Genomic DNA, 23,321 nt, shown 5'->3' with positions numbered 1-23,321 from the left:
CCCCCCTCCCACCTAAGTGACGCTAAATATTCAGAAATAAAAAGCTCATAAAAGTAACCTAACTCTAGTTCTAGTACTCTACACGGGAGCCAACCCATAAATTATATAAAGTATAAACCCATTAGTGGTGATCCACGTGATGTTTCAACTTTTTATTCCTTGCTTTAAATTACCACTCAAATTCCACGTTGTTTTCTTCGATTTACACGTGAAGTTTTACGTGCAACCAAGGCAATATTTTTACCTGAACGATAAAATCCACACGTACGCGGAGGTGCGTATGTCAAAATATTAGGAGATTTGAAGGATTTTTAATCAATTTCAAAGGATTTTAAGAGATTTAAAATTAATTTAAGGAATTTAAAAGTATTTCATGAGATTAAAAGGAATTCGCTGTATTTGAAAATATTTTCAGGATTCTCAGTGTTTTCAAGTAATTTAAAAAGTTTAAATGTACTTTAAATGATTTGCTTGGACTTTGAAAAGATTTCAACGGATTTCCGAAGTATTGGAAAATATAACAGGGATTTCAAAAGGTTATTTATGTACTTCAAGGGGTTAGAAAAATATTCGAACATTTAACGGGATTTCTAAGGATTTTAACGAATGTCGAAAAATCTCAAGGCATTTCAAGGATTTAATGGATGAGATAAATTATTGCATACGACTGACTTGAACAGAATTTAGACTGCTATTGTTTTACGATCTGCGTTATTCAAAATTTTTAAATTAAAAACACAGTTTAAAAATGAAATTTTCCACTTCAGAAATAATGGAATGGGGATCGTAGACAGTTTACAACCAAGAATCAGGAATGAATCCTTTCAATGTCTCAATGGGAAAAAGACAAAAAAATACTTGTTCGGAAGAGGAATTGTATGTAATTGAAATTCAAAGCATTGAAAATTGGAAAAGATTATAAATCTACCTTTAAAGTTTCAAGTTGCCTTCTCATTTCTCTAATTTGCTGTTCTATCTCTCTGCGAGATACTCTCCACTCATCAGGATCTCGGAATACCATTTTGCTACAATTGACACTACCTTCTAGAGAAACCAAGCATTTAGGAGTCACCGACTTCGTAGATCCAGAATGCTGAACCTGCGTTTGCTGAAAAGTGAAATTCCAATTTATTGCTGTAAACATAAAACAAAGAAAAAATCATTAAGGTTTTAGTACTATACTATTTTGATTGCTTTCAAATCATCTAGCTCTTCTTCAATGCTCTCCATAATTTTCGAAACATTCTCTATAGTATCTTTCTTTACAGCACTCCTCCTTATCCTATGATATCTGCTGATTACTTCGTCTACATCCAAATGTCCATTAATTACTTTATTTGGAATAGGATCAAAATAATTTGACGTGTATTTTGAAATTTCTTCCCAATTATCTTCTGACAGACTTCCTTTGTAATTTGAAGAGAAGTCGTTAATTTTATTCTGAAAATCTTCATCATCTTCTTCGTCAATTGCACGGCGGTCTCGCATATCGTCCACGTTATCTAAAACGTCTGAGTGTTCAATTTTAAATTCTTGTCGAGTAGCTTGAAACGTTTTTTCCTCGTCAGCTATGTCTCTTTTTCCTGTAACAACATAAATTGAATAATTAATAAAAACAGGAGAGTTACAAAGTTAAAATACATGCAAAATATCCCGGGGAAAATGTAAAACTATCCAAACTATAAAAATGTATATTAAAATAAATTTCCCCTTCGAATTTATTGTTGTAAACGTATATAATGTAAAATTGATTTTATTTATTTCTTGAAAATCCATCCAGTCACTAGAAGTCCGGCTATCCAAGGGGCACTATTTTAAATTGCACGTTAAAATGTTATTTCATTGCTTCCTTATAGAGAAGACTTTGGTTTTTAAAAACTGTCTATGTTTATGTGGATGGGTAACAACAATACTTTTTTTAAGATTTCCCGTAACCGTGTTGATCTACACTGCTATAGTAATATAATTTTCAAAGATTATTCTCCTCGTCGATGTCAAAAATTCCAGAAGTTATAAGTCAGACCAGATAAAAAAAATTGCTTTTTCCTATTTCATATTTTGCACAACTTTTCTATATATAATTTTAAAAAATGTTGATTATGTTCAAGAAAACTTGATTGATTACTTCATTAAATACGTGGATAACAAAAGCAAAGTAAGAAAATGCATTAAAGTTGATTAGGGTTTTTAAGTAATAACAGGCCCTCTGCTCCAGAGTTAGTTAGGCAAGGTCTGAAATCGAGAAAAAACCTGGTGGGCCCGTACTATTTCGAAAAGATTTACCGAACAGGTTGATTTTTCCCAGCCTGTCTTTGTCACAATATACGTATTTTAATATCAGGTATATATTAACGTAGTAAAAGACCTTTGCTCATTTTGACCAGATATTGATTGATATATTTAAACATCTTTTATGGCCGACTGCGTAGTCATAGCACATATAGATTTTCTTTACGTTAAGGTTTCTAGGAGAAAATTTTGTTAACAATCTTCAATATAGCATATATTAAATATTAAAATTTTCTATTTTGACGAGTTAAATTGAAACAATTAAATTTAAAAGCTTTTAATGGTCAACTGCCGCATTGATAACATAGATGTGAAAATTCCCTTAACGTTCGTAGCAGATCAACTTTCTTAATATTATTTAAACCTAGCTATCAGAACCTAATACTTGTGAATAAAAAAATGTTAAACAATGTTAAATAATGCAGGGTTATTTCACGCTAGTTCAGATGACACAATGTTCCATCGAAGTATAAATTGATTTAAAATATTACCTCTTCGTATTGAAAAACTCTGAAGATCTCCATACAATCCATAACTTTTGCCCTCTCTTCCAAACACGAATTTCTGTTCATCGAAGCTGTTCGTTTCTAGTCTGGTATAAACAACTCCGTTCGGAGTGAAGCAGGCACACTTTTTCGAGGCTTTCTGAACTACAGGGGTTGGTATTGCATATCGGCACTTGTGTCTTCTCCATCGAAGACCGTCTCTTTCACACCGCCACTTTTGGCCCGGGACACAATTTGCTTGAGCCTCTGGTCTTGAACATTCGATTGACAGACGTTCATGTTTTGAAGAATACGATGATTTCACGGGGTAAACTCTGTTGTCATAATTCGGATCAGAATCTAAATAAAAATTATAAATCTTTCGTTAATTAAAATTATAAATTTGTTAAAGAATTTAATACTGAAATGTATCACAGTGGTATCGCATCAAAGTTTCTAGACCAAATTTGTAATTCATGCCTGAGTCTCATTTATAAAATATGAATTTTGGTTTTAAAAAAATTATCAGATGTAGAATTCGCATAAGGTAATTCGAGGAGAGATGGATCACTTTCCGCCATTTTTAGCCTTTTTTACCGAATGAGCTGCCTGTTTGAGTGTCAATTTGTCATGCCGTATAGACAATAAGCTCGAGATTTCGTGTCACTGATGCGATTTTTTACAAAGCTAGACTACATTCACTTGTCGGTCCGCTCGAAAAACAATACTAAATTTTTCTTTTGTTTCAGAAACAATACGTTCCCCGTTCAGTCGTTGTGATTTATGCCAAAAGTAATGCGTGCGTCGAAGCATTGGCTCCTATTGCAAATTTAGTGTAAGCTATATATGATCCGCGAACATAATATCTCCAATTATCACACAATTACCAATGCCGAGACTTGCAGAGCTCAAAACTGCGACTCGTCGAAAAACGGAGGCAAACAAATTTTTTATTTCGAAGGGAAATCAAAAGCATTTTCGAGCAAAAGTCACGAAAAAAAGACGCGATGATAAAACAGGTGTCGAGAGAATCTGGAAATAAGTCAAAAGTTTAATTTGTATTGTAATTGATTTGTATTTTTATTCGTGTAAAACTACATAATACTTTTCATGACACTTGAAAATAAACAAAAATTTAATTTACAGTCAATATTCTTATTCAAGATGATAGTAACATTTATTTTTTTCATTCTGATCTATTGTTCTTCGATTTTTTTCAAAATTACCTATTTTTAAAATCGAGCTCATTAATATAGGTATCTAATACAATTTTTTTATTTTATTCTAGTAAATCTAAAATATAGAGCCTCAGTGGCTCAGACGAGAGAGCGCAAGACTTAAATGCAAGAGGACTGGGGTTTACTCCATGAGCCGTTACCAATGGAAATTGTTGTATGAACTTTTACCAGGTTTTTGGTGTTTCAAAACCCCTCTTCAACTGTAAGTCCTCTCAAAATTAAATGCGCTTTATTGTGTAAAACATTTCTTGTTTTAATAACTTTGAATTATAAGGAGGTCTCGTAAATGAAGGCTGAAAGAAGGTGGGACTTTACTGAGAAGGGTAGAGTCAGTTATAATTATAAGGTCCTACTAAGCGCTGGTTAATCTCACACTACCGAGAGCAGATTCATTTCTGACGATTTCACTAAGGATGAATGATCCACAAGGTGGAAGATAAAGGCTCGACGAATTTTTCTTTCTCTTCAAGATTCTTATCTATGAAAGATAAAAATTCTGCCTCGCGAAAAAAAATTGCAATATTATTGGTATCACTCTGAGATTTTGACCCGGCGTGGGTAGGGGGATCTTTTTTTATTATAAATTCAAAGATTAAGCCCTAAAATAAAAAAAATAAATAAAAAATAAAAAAAGAAATAAACATAGTCTTTTAGACGGTGTATTTACAACATTTCAATGGAACAGAAAGGATCCCGAAAATGGGGAAAAAGCCAAATAGAAAATTCGAAGTTTGAATATTTGCTCTTTCTTAAAATTGTCTTTCGTTATGCAGATAAAAGGAAATCCAGAAACTTACTTAATGATACGTAATTCATATCAATTTATTATAATCTTGTGATGAAACTCCCATATAATACAACGCTGCTAAAGTCTGGTGACCTTCTTAGCATAAAAACAAAAACATAAACCCAAGACGACTCACTCGGTTCCAGTTAACTTTGACATAATTTCGACTAAGAAAATTAACTTATAGCATAAAGGTGGTAGCGGGGCTTATAAACTAAACAGTGAATAATACAAACTTTAAAATAGCCTCCAAAAGGACTGGAACATTAATTGACAAAAGGCATGCACACAGTAAATCAAAAGGTCATGTTTCAGGCGACGAATGGAGACTGGGTGTTTGGAATGCTAGGGAAATGAATGATCTCAAGGTGAAAGAATTGCGAGAAACTATGGATGTAAGGAAACTAGATATTTTATGTGTGCCTGAAATAAAGAAAAAGGGATGCGGAAGTAGAGACATACAAAATAGGATGCTGAAAGGCGGATTTGACATATGAACAGGAGTAGATAGTGAATCACATGGTAGGTAACAAGTAAGTCTGATTTTGACTGCAAGAGCGAAATAGCATCTCGGAGATCATGATTTGGTATCTCCCAGACTGTTGTGGGCTAGAATGAAAGTATGAATCAGAAGATTATTTATCATAGCATGCTACGCGCCAGTTGATAGTGATCCCAGAGAAGTAAAAGACGTCTTCTGCAACACTTTAAACGACACAAAAAATATTTGCGAACATGGGGAAAGAATAATTCAGCTAGGAGACATAAACGGATGGGTGGGCATCAAAAATCAGGATACAGAAAGAGTACTAGGTAATTTTGGGGATCTAAGAACAAACTATAACAGAGATAAATGAATGGGTCTATGTTTAGAAAGGGGTATTTTTATTACAAATACTTGGTTTAGGCATGAGATGATCCACATGTACACCTGGTCTAAAGAAAAAGCCACAGTATAATTGACTTTGTTGTTGCGGATGAAAGACTAAGAGAGTTAGTTAAAGATACAAGGTCATGAGGGGTTCTGAATGCAACATTGATCATACCTTCTGATCTCCAAAATTAACTTACGTCGGGGATGGAGAAAAAAGAGAACCAAGAAAACAAAATAAACCCGTATCAAAATTGAAGACCTACAGAAACCGAATGTGCGAATAGGTTTCTAAAATAAAATAAGCGAAAGCATAGATAGGGCAACCTGGGAGGCGCCTATAAAATACAAAGATATAGAGGGCGCATGGACAAAGATCCGGGAAATCATTGTTAGATGCGCGATCGAAGTGTATGGTACCCCGGTTCTAGGAAGAATGTCTGGTGATGCGTGGTGGAATGATGAAATTCAGACTGCCCAAAAGCAAAGAAAGAAGCGTACAGGAGAACTTTGAACATCGCAGATCTTAGCGATGAGGAAATAAATGTACATATAAATAATTACGGACACAAAAAGCGGATGCTCAAACGCTTAATGAAGGAAATTAAAGATAAAATTAGAGCAAAAGAAGAGAAGAAAATACAAAATGACTTTGAAGGAAGCAAGAAACTTCTTCATAAAAAAAGAAAGGGAAATAAAAGTACAGAATTTGCCAACATGAGAAATAGTAATGGGAAAATGCTATATGATGCAGACAGGATACTAGATGCCTTCAGAGACTATTTTAGGCGACAATTCAGAGATGAAGTTATAAGACACCGCAACTGTGATGTAGAACACGGTGCGTTAAAAATGTGCCGGGGTAGACTGTATTAATTCTGAAATGCTTAAACACGGTGGCGAGTACACACCACATAGACTGTGCAAATTGATAAATTTATGTTTCGAAATGGGAGACGTCACAGACGATTTAAAAAAGCGATTATCGTACCAATATACAAAAGAAAGTGAGATAAAAGCGACTGCAATAGTTACAGAGTTATTAGCATATTAAGTAACGTAAGTAAAATATACACAAAAATACTTATTCGTAGAGTATAACAGAAGAAAAAATTTCGGAAGTCCAAAGTGGGTTTATGCATTTGTTGACCTACAAAAAGCTTTTGATAAGGTAGATAGAAGTGAACATTGGGAAGTCCTGAATGAGTATGGAGTCAATGGATGGCTCCTACAAGCTATACAAGCAATATATACGGGTAGCAAAGCTAGTGTAAGGATAAATGAAAAATTGAGTGACTGTTTCGATATTATTCAAGGAGTTGGACAAGGATGCGTTATGTCTTCATGGCTATTTATATTATTCATGGACAAGTGTTTAAGAATGGCTCTTTTCGGAAAAGAAGATGTAGATCTCGAAACAGTAAGGGTACCTGCGATAGCGTTCGAAGATGATACCGTAGTTACGGAAGAGTCAATCGGAAACTTGCAAAGAATGTTGTATAAACTAAATGAAAGCATGAACACTGAAGAGCATGGGCCTAGAAATGAATGCAAATAAAACAAAAACTATAGTATTCGAAGGAAAGAGGGAGAAAACACTATGCAATATTGAATTAAATTAGGAGAGAATTGAACAAGCTGATAAGTTCGTATACCTTGGTAACTTATTTACTAGGGCCGGGAAGGTAGATGAGGAAATAAATAGAGAAGATAGATGAGGAAATAAATAGACGCATAAACGAAGGTCAGAAGGTTATTGGTAGAGCAGGGTCCCTTATCAGAGGTAAAAATGTATGGAATAAAGCTAAAATGGCAATACATAATTCTATATTTGTACCGACTGTACTATACGGTAGCGAGACATGGACCTATTAAGAAAAAGATAAGGGTAACATTAATGCAATTGACATGATATTCTTACGCATAATATGCGGGAGAACTATGACGAACAAAGTGAGTAAAGAGATAATTCTCGAAGAATGTCGTGCAGAAAAGACTTTAGCAGACACATGGAAAAGAAATCGGTTAAGATGATTCGGGCACGTAGAGAGATAGCCAAATGAACGACTAACGAAAAAATTGTATCAAGGTAAAGTAAATGGCAGCGTGCCCAGAGGCCAACCGCGGAAAGAATGGTTATAATGTGTAAATGAGACTTTCGTTAGAAGAGACATAAGAATCCACAGAAAAACGAGAGTCAGAATGAAAAAATGCATGAACGTAAAAGAAGCTAGAGAAGTATGTCAGGACAGAAAAGTATGGAGGAAATAGTTAATAAACACAATGTCAGCAGAGTGACTGACGCCTGATACAAAAGACCTTGGATACTAATCGACCTAAGTGGGGAACCTCACATGACGACTTTTTGAGGATCTTCACTTAGGGTGATTACTAGAGATATTGATCAGCAACCTGGGTCAGAGCAGTTTTGCGGAACAAACGTGTTATTTAAATACATAACACAAGAATTCTCGATCGATTTGAAAATTTCATATCCCTTCCTCATATTATTCCCTTCCCCACCGAGTGAGTCACGCCTTCCTACCTCCAACGCTCGTGGTCGCTCGTAATAGTATACCTACAACATCATCGCAGGAGGTTTCAAACATCGTATTAAATTAGATGAACTAATTTATAACATTCTAATCTCATCAGTTACTTGACTTAGTCCGTGGCTATGATGTATAACCGGGTTCACCAGAGTAAAAGAATAATAATAAGAAAATAATAATAAGATGGCAGCTCTAAGAAAGCATCCAGAGGTGACTGTTGTCACCTCCGACGCTCGTGTCCGCTCGTAATGGTATGCCTACATCATCATCGCAGGAGGTTTCCAGCATCGTATTGAATAAGTTGAATTAAGTTATAACATTGTAATCTCATCAGATAATTGACTTAGTCCGTGGCTATGATGGATAAGCGGGTTCACCCAAGTAAAAGTTTAAAAAAAAATAATAATGTGAAAAAAAACTTAAATGAAACTTGAAAAAAATGTGAAAAAAGATCCTCAGTGGCTCCGTTGCTTAGACACTCGGACTCCACCTCAAAGGTCCGGGGTTCGATCCCTGAGCCGGTACCTCTGGAAATTTTTCTATGAACCTTTATTGAGGTTCTGGCCGTTGGGAACCCACTTTAAGTTGTAGGTCCCCCGATAGTGTACTTGACTGCAGCCCAGTCCGTCAATAATGGGTTAAAAACCATGCTTTATCCAATATATCGGGACAGACTGCTCTCATCGGATCACTTGATTGCATTATAAAAATTCGTCCATGACTGATTCCTGTGAAAACGTTTCAATAATGGAGAACGAGTTTGAAAATAACATCGAGACAACTATTAAGTTTTTTAAAGACCAAAATATTCCGTGTCGCTTTTAAACGAAAAAATGCTGAATAGATATTTTCTCGTTAAAATACTGGGTCAGAACAACGATTTTTGAGAAGTTCTCGAACCCCTATCTAATCTTAAAATCTTTCAGAGTCGAGCACATTTTTTATCTTATGGTGATCCGAAAAGTATTTGGATTATTTTAGTACGAAAATGGAGACCTTTACGAAATCCCGAGTGGGCATAATAGATAAAAAACGTTTTTATAACGTGCTAAAAACATTTTTTTGTGACGTGAATGTTAACTATGTTTATAAAATATTTTTCGAACAGCCCAAAAACGTACAGTTAGGCAAAACATCGTTTGAAAAACGTCGGATGTCACAAATGTGCCATAAAAAAAGTTTTTAAATATTTACACAATTTTAGAATGTAATTTGTCCTGAACTAGGATGTTTTTGGAATATATTATTAAAAATTACAACATTTTACATAATTCGGAAAAAAATCTTATAAAAACTTTGTTTAATTTTAAGTTAACGGAACACAAAATATCACAAAATAAAAAGAATGTGAAAGGTATACGATGAGGGGGGGGGGGGGGGGGGGGGGGGGGGGTTGAACGACAGGGATATGCTTTCAGATTGGCTCGAATTGATGCCACCCGATATTCAAGCAAGCATCGCTGCGTCGACGGAGATCTTGGAGTAAGGTCTGGCGATCTGTAAATAAAAATGTTCGATACCTTCATACTTATTAATCGATAAAGCGTTTAAAATGTAAATTTTATTTTTACGTAGTTAATTAGAGGAATTAAGTTAAAATTTAGGTACATTCAATTTTTATACCATGACCTGTGTATATGTTCTGTTTGTCCATTTCAATTCTTGTAACCTATCCAGCGATTTCCAAAAGTTTCATTTAGATGAGCCAAAACAGGTCAAGCAATATTCGCAGGGCAATCCTCATGCTATAAATGATGCTTGCCTTAACTTTATCAGGTAAACGAGTTATCAAGTCAAGAAGAATGTTTTGGAGGAAGTCCAAATACTGCGCCCCTTAGAAAACTTGTATTACGCATTAAAAATAATAACTAAAGCTATAAAATAAAGTGAGTGACGGTCTAATTATTCTCACCGGCAATTTGATATGAAACTGAACTTCGGAACATTTACAATAACAAGTTTTTTTGTAAAAAGGATGAAAACTACAATTTTACTGTTTAAAATGGTTCCATTTTATGCCCAATAATATCCAAGAAAAGGTTTAGTTCCCTGCCTCCTCAGGATTGAGGCAAAAACCATTTTTTCGAACTCAAAATTTATTTGATTAAAAACTCCTTTCTCAATCCTCTACGTTTGGGCACAATGCGTACCCTTTTCAAAACGTTTTAACCTGAGTTTTAATCCGTAAGCATAAAAAAATCATTCAAAATAACTTAACTTCCGGCCTTCAAATTTTGTTATTTTAAATCGTGACATTTTATTTTCGAAGAATTCCAAAACAGTATCAACCCCTTACCACAGTGGGATCATCGCTAAAATCATCTCATAAGTACAACAAATCATTATAAATCCATTTAATTTTCAAAGGACTAACAAAAGTTTCATTTCACTACCACACTACGATCGCATCCCAAATCAACGCTATTCCGCGGGTTTTATTCAGGCTATAATCCTAGAAAGATCGGGAGGTGAAGCTTTTTTTGCAGTCCTTTGACAACATTAGGAATGATTTACAACAACAGAATTTTAGGTCTCGGAGTTTGGGGGTTTGTAACGATTTTGTGTGTGCTTAGGGGTTAATTTTGAAGGTGAACCTAGAGGGTTAGGTGACTGAAACTGTTTTGGACTTCTTTTAACATGAAATGGAATCATTTAGCATAATAAAATTGTAGGTCAGGTGCCTTTAACAAAAAACAAGATTTGTTTGAAACTGAATACGATTGAGTGAAATTTATATGTATATCGAAGTTGAGAATTTTAAAATAATTTTCTTTTTAATTCACTTACATTTAGGTTTCCTTCTAAACGGTGGGGTTCTATTAATTGTTCACCGACCAGTCCGGCCTACACATTAACTTTGAATTTTCTTTGGGATCCTCTTTCCCGGAAAACATGAGGATTTTCTGTGTCCTAGGAGTATTCGTTGTGGACATTGAAACGTCCTTTCGTGGTCGGCCATCAACATCTCGGTGGTGATTAAACACTTGCACAGTTTCATGAAGTGTCCTGTCCAACCCAGGAAATACTTGGAAGGATGGATGATTCCTGTTAGGATACCTTCTTGCATATTCGCGAGCTGTTAACCTGGCATTTCTCTCACACGCGCCATACACCAAGTACATGTCGCAGTACTCGTCGTTTGTAAATAGACACATATAATTAAAAACGAAAATTAGGATTTAAAACCTCAAGAGAATCAGTGAAGAATCAGGACAATAATTTTAAAAAAGCGTCCAGAAAACAGTTTCAGACGAACTGAGGGAATGTGAGAGCTATGTAAAAACAAAGGAAATATTATTTTCAAGTGTCCGATACCTTCTATTAAAAAATAATGAATTTCGATTTCTGTAAAATTTTTATTGAATGCGTCTAACTTCATCAATGGGTAGAAAATTAAAATTAAATCTGTAATAATTCTTTTAAATTTATATATGAATCTGAAGTTCCTAACGTTTAAGAATAAAGAAAAAAAATTTCAAACGTACCAAAGCTAACAATAAAATATTATTGAAAAATTCAATAAAATGATCCTAATTCAAAAACTCGCCATATTTTCGCTGATGCTGCTGGCAAGTGATGACAAAAGGAGAGGAAAAAAGTTTCAACCTTCTATCCAATATGGAACCCACGCACAATCATCCCTTAATTTTCGAAAATATAATACAATGACTCTAACTCAAAAACTCGCCAGGTTTTCGGTAATACAGGTAATAATTTGATGCCAAGAGAGTAGAAAAAATTCCAGCCCCATATCTCATGTGAAACCAACGACAAATCATCCCTTAAATTTTTGAAAATTCAATAAAATCATATAAATTCGAAAACACGCCAAGTTTTCAGTGATACTGGTAGTAATTGATACCAAAAAATGCCAGATCTCTATCGAATGTGGAACCTCGCCAAAGAAATCCTTAAATTAAAAAAAAATAAACACAATTTCCCCAATTCGAAAAATTACCCCGTTTTCGCGGATACTGTTAGAAATTAATGCAAAATGAGCACAAAATGAGCACAAAAAAAAACACAATCCCCATATATTATGTAGAACCCAGACAAATCAGCCCTTACATTGTCTAAAATTCAATCAAATGACCCAAATTTGAAAACTTGTCAGTTTTTCCGTGATACTGATAGTAATTGATACCAAAAGAGCAGAAAAAATTGCAGCCCTCTATCGAATTCGGAACCCTCCCAAATCATCCTTTAAATTTACGAAAATTCAATAGAATTACCCTATTTCGAAAAATTACCCGGTTTCGCAAGAAAATAGGGGTTGTTTTAATTGGTTTAAAATTAATGGAAGAAACGTCGACCCGCCCTGCTAAGTTGATGCGTGTACCATGTATGTTGCAAGTCTTTGTTTTTGAAGGGGTTGCCAATAATTGGGAAAAATGTTGACTTACCCTGGTAAGTTAATGGATGTATCTTTTGTAAATTTTTCTCGGTTGGGAGATGATTTAGAAATTTTAGTTCCTTATTTTCGGTTATAAAAATAACAATTTTTTATTTTAAATACATGCCAATTTTCTTTATGCTCTTAAGTGTTATCCGTTAATACCATACTTCCTTGATTGGTTTCCCTAGGTAAAAGATTATTTTTTTAAACTTAAAAAGTCGAAGTTCTAAGCAGGTGACCAGATGCAGTTCATTATTGCTGCAAATAATAGAAAGTTTCATAATATTTCAAAATTTCATAATTCTTTAGAAGCTCGTAAGAGACCCCGTTAAAACCAGGCTCTCTTAATTTGATTCTGCATACGAAAAACTACATAAGAAAATTTGCCAAAGCGACGTTCTAAGCAGGTGATCTAATGTATTTCATTTTGTCCGTAAATAATAGCTAGTTTCATCATTTTTAAAGAATTCACAATTTTTCAAAAGCTCATAAGAGTCTCCGTCACTAAAGAACACGCTTGTTTGGACTCTGCTGTTTAAAAACTACTGAAAAAACTTGGGAAAAACACGATTGAAAATGTCTATCAAAGCTAGTTCCTTATTTTCGTTTATAAAAGTTTAAAATAGTAAATTTTAATCAATTCACATTTTTCTTAAATCTCGTAAATATCTCCTGTCAAAAAAGAACACAATTGTTTGGATTATCCTGTCAAAAAAACACTGCAAAAACTTGGAGAAAGACGATTAAAAATGTCTATCAATTCTAGTTCCTTATTTTCGTTTATAAGCAGCAGACGTTAAATGTGGCTAAGCTGTCCAAATAACTTCAGTAATTCGGAAAGAATTAAAAATAGTGATATGGTTTTATTAGAATCCTGAAGAATTTAGAGGAATTTGTAGGTATTTTACAGAATTTGATAGAATTGTGTGGAATTCAAAGAAAGGGTACATCTTCCCTCAGTCGTACCTACGTATTGCGTATTTTCATAGCGTGAAAAGCATTTAAATTTCTTTAAATTAATTCAAAAGTGTTGAAAGGAATTAAACAGAATTCGCGAAAACTTTGCGGAATTTAAAAAACGAGTACATCATCATTAACTGGTAGCCAGTTCGTCGGCTTAGCTTGTACAATTGTGTAAGAATTACGAAATTTGCGATGGCTTTAGTAAAATTCAGCCAATTCAGAGGAATTTGGAAAATTTAAACATTTTTATATTTCAAATAACTTAATATGTATTCTAATATGTTGAAAAGTATTAAAAACTTTTTAAATTAAATAATAAATTTTAAGTGAATTCTGCAAATTCGTGAGAATTCTGCGGAATTCGATTACAAGAACATAGACATTCACTGTTGGCTTATCAGTCGACTAACTAGACTAATTGTAAAAGACTTAAAAACATTGCTTTGATTGTATATAAATTCGTAGGATTCCGGAGAATACGGAGGAATCTACAGTATTTAAAAGTCTTCGAATTCCAAATAATTTAATGAATTCGAAAGTGTTCAGGGTAATTCAAAATTTTTAAAGCAATTATTTCTACATAACTCCGGAGAATTCTACGGAATGCTAAGAATTCAGGATGATTCTACCGAATTCAAACAGTGCATTCATTTTAAGTAAGATAATAAACTCGTCGAGCAATGTTTTCTAATTTGGTTGCGACAAAAATATATATTTTAGTTTTTTAAATCTTGTTTAAATGTGAAGTTGCACCGAAGAGTCAAAACCTCCTTCAAAAATAAACGGAGGGGAAATTATAATATCTAAACTTGTACTCTTGCGCACTCTCAGCGCCTATCTAGCACATTTTATATACTAATCTTTAATTACTAATCACTCGATAATTTTGCATATAATCAAATTGTTTATCGGTCATTGTCTTTTGAGTTTTCCGCAATAAGCTTTCATGGTCGTGAACAGGGGTCTTCCCACGGATATTGCAACGTTACAAATCGAAATAGATTTTTCGTTCTATAGAAGACTTGAGCTAATTATTTTAATCTATTAATTATTGAAGTTAATTAATTCTTTTTTTTAACTTTTACTCGGTAGAACCCGACTATACATCATAGCCACGGACTAAGTTCAGTGACTGATGAGATTAGAATGTTATAAGTTAATTTAATACATGCCGGAAACCTCCTGTCATAATATTGTAGGTATACAATTACGAGCGACCCCGAGCGTTGGAGGTGACAACAGTCACCTCTGGATGCTTTCTTAGAGCTATCATCTGTCACTACACGGGTTTTTAGGGGCTCGCTTCCTGATGATCAAGAAAGTTTCTTACAATGCGACAGGTGTTTAGTAAAACCGCCTACTGAGCTGCTGTCAATACCCTTCTGACTCCTAAATTTTCAAGATGTTCAGTACATCTTGCGTGCACATTGCCTGTAGCCGAAATCACAATAAAATGAATAGATGCATGATTCACATTTATGTATAAGCAATGTCGATGATGTAGACTCTTTCACCTTTTTTTCTCGTATCACAATGTCAGGTCGATTGGCCCGGATGTAATGATGCGTTTGTATAGTAACATCCCAATATAAGATGTAATCTTCGCATTCCATTTTTTAAGAGTTCTAGGTTTAGGGAAATTTGTTGATGTATAATGCCCGTTACATCATTATGTCTGTCTTGATGTAACACGTGTTCACTACAATTCCTGGTGCTGACAACCTTCTCCTGTATCGCAATAACGAATCCTTCCGTCTCTGGATACAGAACACCCTTTCTTAGCCAAATATTGGATGCCTCACTATCCACTTGATGTTGATCTAACGTTTTGGGGTGCTCGCCGTGGACAGCTTTCTGCCTCCATTGCATTTCTAATTCCTCTATGGTTTTTGCCCTGGTATTCAAGGCCCAATCTGAGGACAAATTTAAGGGCTTCTTGTTGTAAAACTACCCTTTCAATCGCTGAACTTTTGTGACGCATTCGGTGCTTCGTCATTTCTACGCGGACGATTCTGTTAAACTTTTCAAGGTCGGTGTTAGACCATTTGATAAATCCGAAGGAGTACGTGAGGACAGGGATAGCATATGTGTTGATTGCTCTGATATTGTTTGTAGATTTCACAAAACTCTTCAAAATCAATCTGAGTGTCGTAGTGAAGGCAGTCGTTAGACTTGTCTTAAGTATCGTATGCTGAATATCCTTCGATTCAAGAATACCCAGAAATTTATATGATTCGCCTGTAGCGATTGCCTCGATGTCATTTTCGAACTCGTTCTCTAACTCTGCGGTCCCTAATTCCCCTCTGACTAAATGCACTACTCTGCATTTGTCTAGTCCGAACTGCACATGGATATCATCGGAAAACTGCTGTGTGACATTGACCACCTGCTGCAGTTTCCAGGCTGAATTAACGTACAGCTTCAGGTCATCTACATACAGAAGATGGGTCACTTGATGGCCATCCTCATTATCATGCATTCTGAACCCATGAGACATGCTGTTTAGTGTTTTGCTCAATGGGTTCAACGCTAAACAGAACCATAGTGCATTGAATGAATCTCCTTGAGATATATACCCGTTGTAAAACGTATTGATCTAGATATCCTTGGTTGCCCATGATCAAAATACTTGATTCTTGACAAATAGTCATGCGGCACAGAAGGAAACGCTCGCTTATAGTCAATGTATGCCATATGTAAGTTCCTTTGATGCTGACGAGCTTGAGTCATGGTAATAGTGTCTACAGTGTAAGATCTTTACAGCCTCGTGAGTTTTTACAACATCCTTTCTGCTCTTCTGTAAGGATGACATTCTCTTCGCCATAAGAATATACCCTATCTGCAATGATAGCTGTAAGAAATTTATGAATTGTTGCAATACAGGCTATCGGTCGAAATTTATGTCGATTTTGAGTATATGGTTTTTTAGGTAACATATACGTAGTAACCTGGAGCATAAAGCCTGGCATTAGATCTGGGTGTTCAATTATCTTCTGAAAATACCTTGCCAACGCACGAGGTACACTTATTAGGTACTTATACCAGAAGTTGTGCACCATGTCCAGACCTGGAGCGTTCCAATTACTTGCCCTTTCCAAGACCGCTGAAGCAGCTGAAGCTATGATGTTTTCAATTGCATTTTAGAGATATTGCTTGCCTTTGCTTCCTCCAGTTTGAACCACGCAGTCTCCAAATTTCATCTTATCATTTTGCCCCAAACATCCGACCACAAGTTAGTCATATTTTTCAATTGAGGGATTTCCGTGTCTTTCAGGTTATTTTGCTTTACACTCAGTTCGCGATATGACCTTCTTTCATTTGTCTAAAAGACCTAGTTCTGCGGACCAACGTTCTAACGGTTGCCACAGCTGCACAGTATACAAGAGTTTGCACCTCTAACACAGTTTGCGTTACGTTCAAATACCTAGGTAAAACCTTGATGTTGAGGTATTGTATTAGTGCACCCAGATCATTTGAGATGTTCATTTTGGGCAGAGAATGTCTTAGTGTTGGTTCGACATACCTGAACTCTAGTAAAGCATGACCAAAATTCCTTTCAAGGTGCTGCAGTTTTTCTGAGATTTCGCTATTCACATCATTGTTATTAATATCCGGATGTGGTTCTAATAGATTCGGCAAATGATGTTCATTATCCCTAGCACCAATGCCTTCAGTTTCAATGAAGTCTTCGTTTTCCACATCTTCCAAAGGAAGTTCATTAATAGGAAGCTGCTGTACCACTTTCATTTTGATAGCAGCTATTTCAACAACCGAAAGCAATCTGTTTACAGATATTGAGCGTTTTTGATCAGTCAGATTCAGCTAATTTACTTTCGTGGCTAGCTCTGGGTATTTAAGTAAGAAGAGTCTATAATGTTCTCTCCTCACATTTTTGCCACATTTCTCTACCAAAAAATAAAGGCGCATAATATGTATTTTCATATGGTATGTCCATTTTCGTCGATTTTTTGGTTGCTGAACCTCTGCTTCTTCCTCTGGTTGTATAAGGCCATCCACCTCTGGATGTTGTGGTGGTGTTAGACCATCAATAGATTGAAGAAGAAAATCAATTGCCCCTGCTTGACCGTATGCCGGGGCATCCTCTAACTGATGCTTATTGCCGTCGTTTTTCCACGCCAAATGAACCTGTTGTTGTTTAATCTCCATTGTTCGGTCTTCTTTGATGTGTAAATTAGTCCTGATGTCCTTTACCTTAGCGATAAGATCTCTTAGTGCGACTTTGTGTATATTAGGATATTTTGCATCAAATTTCGTTCTTAAATTGTATCCTTTTTCCATTTTCGTTTCAAACTTCGACTTGATGCACTCTCACGGTATTTCTGTCAAGGTGGTTGACTGCAAATAGCTAAAGCTAACTAAAGCATCCTCAGCAGGCACAGTTGGTTCAAGGGGTGTCCCGTCAAGCCCTACCGCGAGACCAACGCGATAATACCTTCGGTATTTTAGTATTATTATTTATTTAGTTACTATTATTAATTATTATTATTACTTAATTATTAATAAAAATTTGCTTGCTTTATGTTTAAATAAAGAAAAATAAATATTATACAATCAAATTTTTTTCAACGAAACATTTTTCTCGCGTTTTGTGTTCGAAAATAATCGACACGTAGTTTTTTTATTTCAAAGTGATACTCGAAAATCTCACATTTTTTCTGTTAAAAATTCTTAACACTTGCAGTTTTCGTTCCTTCATTCATATATATTGTTATAAAAAACAACAACAGGAGTTATGTTATACTATTTTGCAAAGCTTGTGAGTGAATGCGTATTTTCAGTACAAGAATAATTTTTTTCTATTCAAAACTTTTTTTACAGTGAGCGATTGAAAACAAATGATTTTTCTCGATCACCAAATTTTGAAAAATAACATCTCGAGATTTTCGAGTATCACATTAAAATAAAAAAAGTACGTGTCGATTATTTTCGAACACAGCAGGCGAAAAAAATGTTCTGTAGAAAAAAAATTTGATTCTAAATCTCCCATGTAATGACCCATATACATTTTTAATACATACTCTCGATATAATGTATTTTTGAAATTTAGAATTACATTCTTTTTCCAAACACTAAAATGGTGGCCGTCTAAAGTAAAAAAAAAGATACCCTTTTTTGTATTCTACAACTTATTTACACGGCCTATTGTTAAAAAGCGAATATGATACAGATCAGCAATGAAGTACACATACGAATTAGTCATTTCCACATCATTTCTATAGGAATAATAGTAAAAAGTAGAGAAAACAGTATGAAAATTTAAATGCAAAACAAATACTTGGGTTCATACATGAAAACTTTTCAAATTTTTATCAGATATCCACTTCATGGAATAAAAAATATATTTTTTTATAACACATGCACAAAAAGTCCCGCTTTTCATACTGAAAAGTATGCCACAAGTGACGCTTCTTAGTAAGGTATTAAAAAAAACTACTGCACATGTGCAAATCGACTATACTTTCCTTTTAACACACTAGTTACCTTTTTCACATACTTTTTCAACTTGCCATCCCTCCCGAACTCCACACCCGGGCTTCGTCCTTGAAACACACCACGGATTTGCCCCGGATCCCCCCCCCCCATAAATTTGCGTACTCGACTCCAGAAGGACTTTTTCTGCATTTCAGATAAAAAGTAATATGTGAATTTCATCCGCTTTTCCGCACTTATATCAAAAGGTACCATTAATCAATTATTTTTGAAATGTCGTGCATCTTTTAAAAGTTTCGTTCTCAAGAGGATTGCTGTAAAAACGTTATATTAAGATAGAGAATACGAAGTTTTTGAAATTTGTTGACATTTTAGAAATATTACAAGATTTCCCGGGATTTAATGAAATTTATTATTATTTTCAGAACCTGTAAGGGATTTTACTAGTTACTAGGGATTTATGAAATCTAAAAAAATTAAAATGGATTTTAACAAAATTTATTGAGATTATACGAAATTTAAAGCTATTTTGTAAGATTTCATATGATTTTAAGTAATTTTGAAGAATATTACGATATTTTGTGGAAGGTATACGCAGAAGGCTTGGCGCGTACTTTAGAGTGGTAGGAGATATAAGCGGAAGGCTTTGTGCGTACTCTGGAGTGGTGCAAGGTATTCGCGGAAGACTTGGCGCGTACTTTCGACGTCCACATACGCGTCTGTTGGAATGGTCGGAGACACGTACGTGAATTTTCTTTGAGTGTTAATTCGAATGTCTAATTTCTTGTAGGCCTTTCGAGTAAGAAATTGGTTTTCTTTTTTATAAACAAATTATATGTTTCATTGAACTAACGTTTGATTACATTAATAATGAAAGAATTGTCTTTCCCTCTCCTTTTCTTCCAATTCTTCATAGATTACTCCAGTTCCTTCTTCTATGTTTCTAGCATTAAAAACTCCCTACTTTCGTCTTCCCATCTCGTTAATTCTATCGTCGTCCCTCTCCTCCCTTCTCCCTTCATCAAACACTTTCTTGCTAACTCCCCTCCCTTTCCCTCTCTAAGCTTGGTCTCAAATTCCCATGTTCTCTTTCCCGCTCTGATAAATAATTTATCCCTTCGCGCTTCTTCTCTCACCATATATCCTGGCGTTCTCCAGGCTGCCCGTAGTGTCCACCTTATATACCTTTCTTGTAAACTCTCAAAATCGTTCCTTTCTTTCCATCCCCAAATCTCTGCTCCCTAACGTAATACCGGCCATACCAGCGTATAAAATAACCACATTCTCCTTCTCCAATTTTTTTTAACCTTCTTTTTCCTATTCCTCATACATGTTTCATTACTGCTGCTGCTTTTTTATCCTTTCTCTTATATGAGCTATATGATCTCAATTCGTTTGCAAGATATATCCCAAATATTTAAACTCTATTACTTCTTCTATCTTTATTCCCTTCCATCTCCTTCTTTCTTCCTTCCCCCTCCTTTTCTAGACCTTATTATCTTTGTCTTTTCTACATTTAAATTCAGCTTTTTCCATCTAAGTATTTCTCTAATCCTATAATTAAGCCCAGCATCCCTTCTTCAACCTCTACCATCAGCACTATGTCCTCTGTGTATGCCAGTGTATATATCTTTTCCTTCTCCATCCGAACTCCTGCCTAGCTATTTCTCATAATTTCTTCTTCCAAGTCTGATATTAATATATTAAATAAAAGTGGGCTCAGAGGACATCCTTGCCTCACTCCTCTCACCAACCAGAAACTATCTCCTACTTGCTCTCTTACCTTTACCCTGCTTTTTGTCTCTTTAAAAATTTCCGATGCTCTATTTATTAATCTCTCTATTATCTCCTTTTTTACCGTAACTTTTTCTATTTCGCCTCGGTTTAATGAGTCAAACGCCGCCTTTAAGTCCACGAATATTGCTATCATAGCCCCTTTTCTCCTTTTAATTATATTATTTACCAGATAGTTCAGAACATATATGATGTCAATCAACCCCATTTATTTTCTAAACCCTGTCTTATTTGGTGGCTCTATCTTTTTTCCCCCAGCTTTTTTCTTCAATCTCTCCGACAAAACCGTTACATATACTTTATACAGTGTTGGCATCAGCTTCACACCCTTACAATTTTTAACCTTCTCTCCTCTGCCTTTCTTCACTATTGGTAACACTACTCCTTCCTTCTATAACTCTGGACACCCCTCTTCTCTCCATACTCGATTACACATTATCCGTCCCCATTCCTCTAGTTCCGTCCCTCGATATTTCCATACTCTTCCTCATCTTGTTCTCTACCATATTTTCCTCCCTTCCTAACTTTTGTCTCTACTCCTCATAGCAAATCTAAAAAATATTTTTCCCGTTCTACCATTTTAATATCTTAATTTACTCTTTTTTCTCTCTATTTACTACCTCCCATACCTCTTCTGACATCCTAGGCTTTTCCGCCTCTTCCTCAAACATTTTATTCCCTTCCTCTTTCTTTTGATCACACAATTCAGTATACTCTTTGTTTTTCTTCTATATTCTTCCCCATTACATTTTTCTTTTCTCCACTTTCTTAATTCCTTTCTCTTCTGCTACCTCCTCTACTATTAATCCTTCTTTTTGTTCTCACCTCTCTTTCTTATGTTTCCCTGTCATACATTCCTTCCTTATCCCTGTCACTATTCCTCCCACTTCTCTGTCCTTTTTATTCTTTCTCTTCGCATTTTGAATTTGCCATTTGTAACATCTTGGTAAACTTCCCCTCACTGTTTCCCATCCCTTTTCATCTATCCGCGTCTCCATCATTATTACTACATCCCGTTGTGTCAAATTTCGCATAAACTCTCTATGCCTTCTCTCCAGTCCTGCTATATTTCAGAAACATATCTTCCATTCTTCCCTACTTTCGTTTCTCGTCTCTTTTTGCTTTTTAATATTTCTTATTTTCCTATATCCCGTTTCTTCCTCTCCTAGTTTCCCGACACCTCATTTGTTACTATCACTGCCTTTTCTTCATCCCAATCCCATCATACTTCATCTATCTGTATTCTCCCATACTTCACCCATATTCTCTTTCCTTTTTTCTTTCCTCTTCCGCTATTTCCCTTAATTTATACTGCATCTTCCTTTCTACCCATGTGAAATCATCCTCTATTTTCTCCGGGCTTCCATATAACAACCTCTTCTTTGTCATCACCTCCCGCTAATGTTCCCATTTCTTTAGTTTCGCCAATACCATTCTCTCCCCTCTTCGCTCTTCCCTTTCTACACTTTGCACTTCCTTTTTCTTTCTTCCCTTTCTTACTTTTCTGTTCATTGTTCTATTTTTCTCAGTCCTTCCTTCTCCCTATTCCCACTCTCCCCCCCTCCAAATACCTGGTTTGAGCTTTATATTTTTGTATTCTAACTTCTAGTTACTCCACCCTCTTATTAGGCTTTCCCTGCCTTTCTAATCTTTGTTTGAGCGTCTGCATCCTTTTTTCTAGGGTTTTCCTGGCTTCTTTCCATTTCTTAATTTCTCTCTTAAGCTCGTAACTTTTCACGCCTAATTTCTTTCTTTATTTCCTTTAGTATTTTTAAGAGTGGACCGTATTGCTACTATGTCCTCACTACTTCGCCTCTCTGCCCTATCCCTTTTTCTATTCAAGAATTTCTCGATTGATCCAAAACTCTCGGCCCTTAATTTATCCCCTTCTGTTTTTTGTGTGCATTTTCCCCTATTTTCCTCACGCTTCCGTTTACCGAACACTTCCCTGTCTGAGTTCCTACTGTCCATCAAAATGATGTAACTTGCGTAACATCTTTCGCAACTCCACTATCCCACCCTGCTACCAATCTTCTTCCGTGCTTCTCTCCACCTAACCTGACCTGGCGTTCATACTTATCTGCACCGGTTTCTCTACCCGGCTCCACACGCCAAACAAACTTACCTCCCAGGCAACCCACAAACAGACTCAAACACTTCAAATTTCGCCCAAATTTTCACTTCTATTATTTTCATTAGTCAATCTCTCACTCAAAAACACTTCCCTCATACTCTGCCCATTAACTCACCTTAAATCTCACTGCAATTGACTAAATTCAGCAACACGCAATCGCCGCTACCAAACACTTTCATGCCGAAACGGAACTCTTAATTAATTATGTTATACTTTATTATTTCCTTTACTCTTTAATATACGAGGTTGTTCAAAAAGCAAGGTGACTTTTCAATTTTCGCGGCCTACGTACATTCAAGTTTTAAATTTTTTGTTTTGTTGTGTTGGTACACTCGTCACGATCATATGTTCACAGTTTTGA

At 35.4% G+C, this 23,321-nt stretch overlaps 1 protein-coding gene across 16 annotated transcripts in view; it reads right to left on the bottom strand.

Moving 5' to 3' along the window:
* The window catches only part of LOC117166986 (extracellular sulfatase SULF-1 homolog), a 554,052-nt gene that overhangs the window by 195,829 nt on the left and 334,902 nt on the right, over window positions 1-23,321 (bottom strand). For all 16 annotated transcript variants that reach the window (XR_004466341.1, XM_033351500.1, XM_033351499.1 and 13 more), the window contains 3 exons: window positions 2,781-3,134; window positions 1,183-1,583; window positions 929-1,108 (listed from right to left, as the gene is read on the bottom strand). Coding sequence is in view for 15 of the 16 variants with exons in the window: in XM_033351500.1 (XP_033207391.1) it covers window positions 929-1,108; window positions 1,183-1,583; window positions 2,781-3,134 (935 nt within the window). In the remaining variant the exon portion in view is untranslated. The remainder of the gene's footprint in view (window positions 1-928; window positions 1,109-1,182; window positions 1,584-2,780; window positions 3,135-23,321) is intronic.

This window comes from Belonocnema kinseyi, chromosome 2, assembly GCF_010883055.1.
Source record: "Belonocnema kinseyi isolate 2016_QV_RU_SX_M_011 chromosome 2, B_treatae_v1, whole genome shotgun sequence".
NCBI classification, from domain to species: domain Eukaryota; kingdom Metazoa; phylum Arthropoda; class Insecta; order Hymenoptera; family Cynipidae; genus Belonocnema; species Belonocnema kinseyi.
This window is presented reverse-complemented; position numbering and strand designations above follow the sequence as displayed.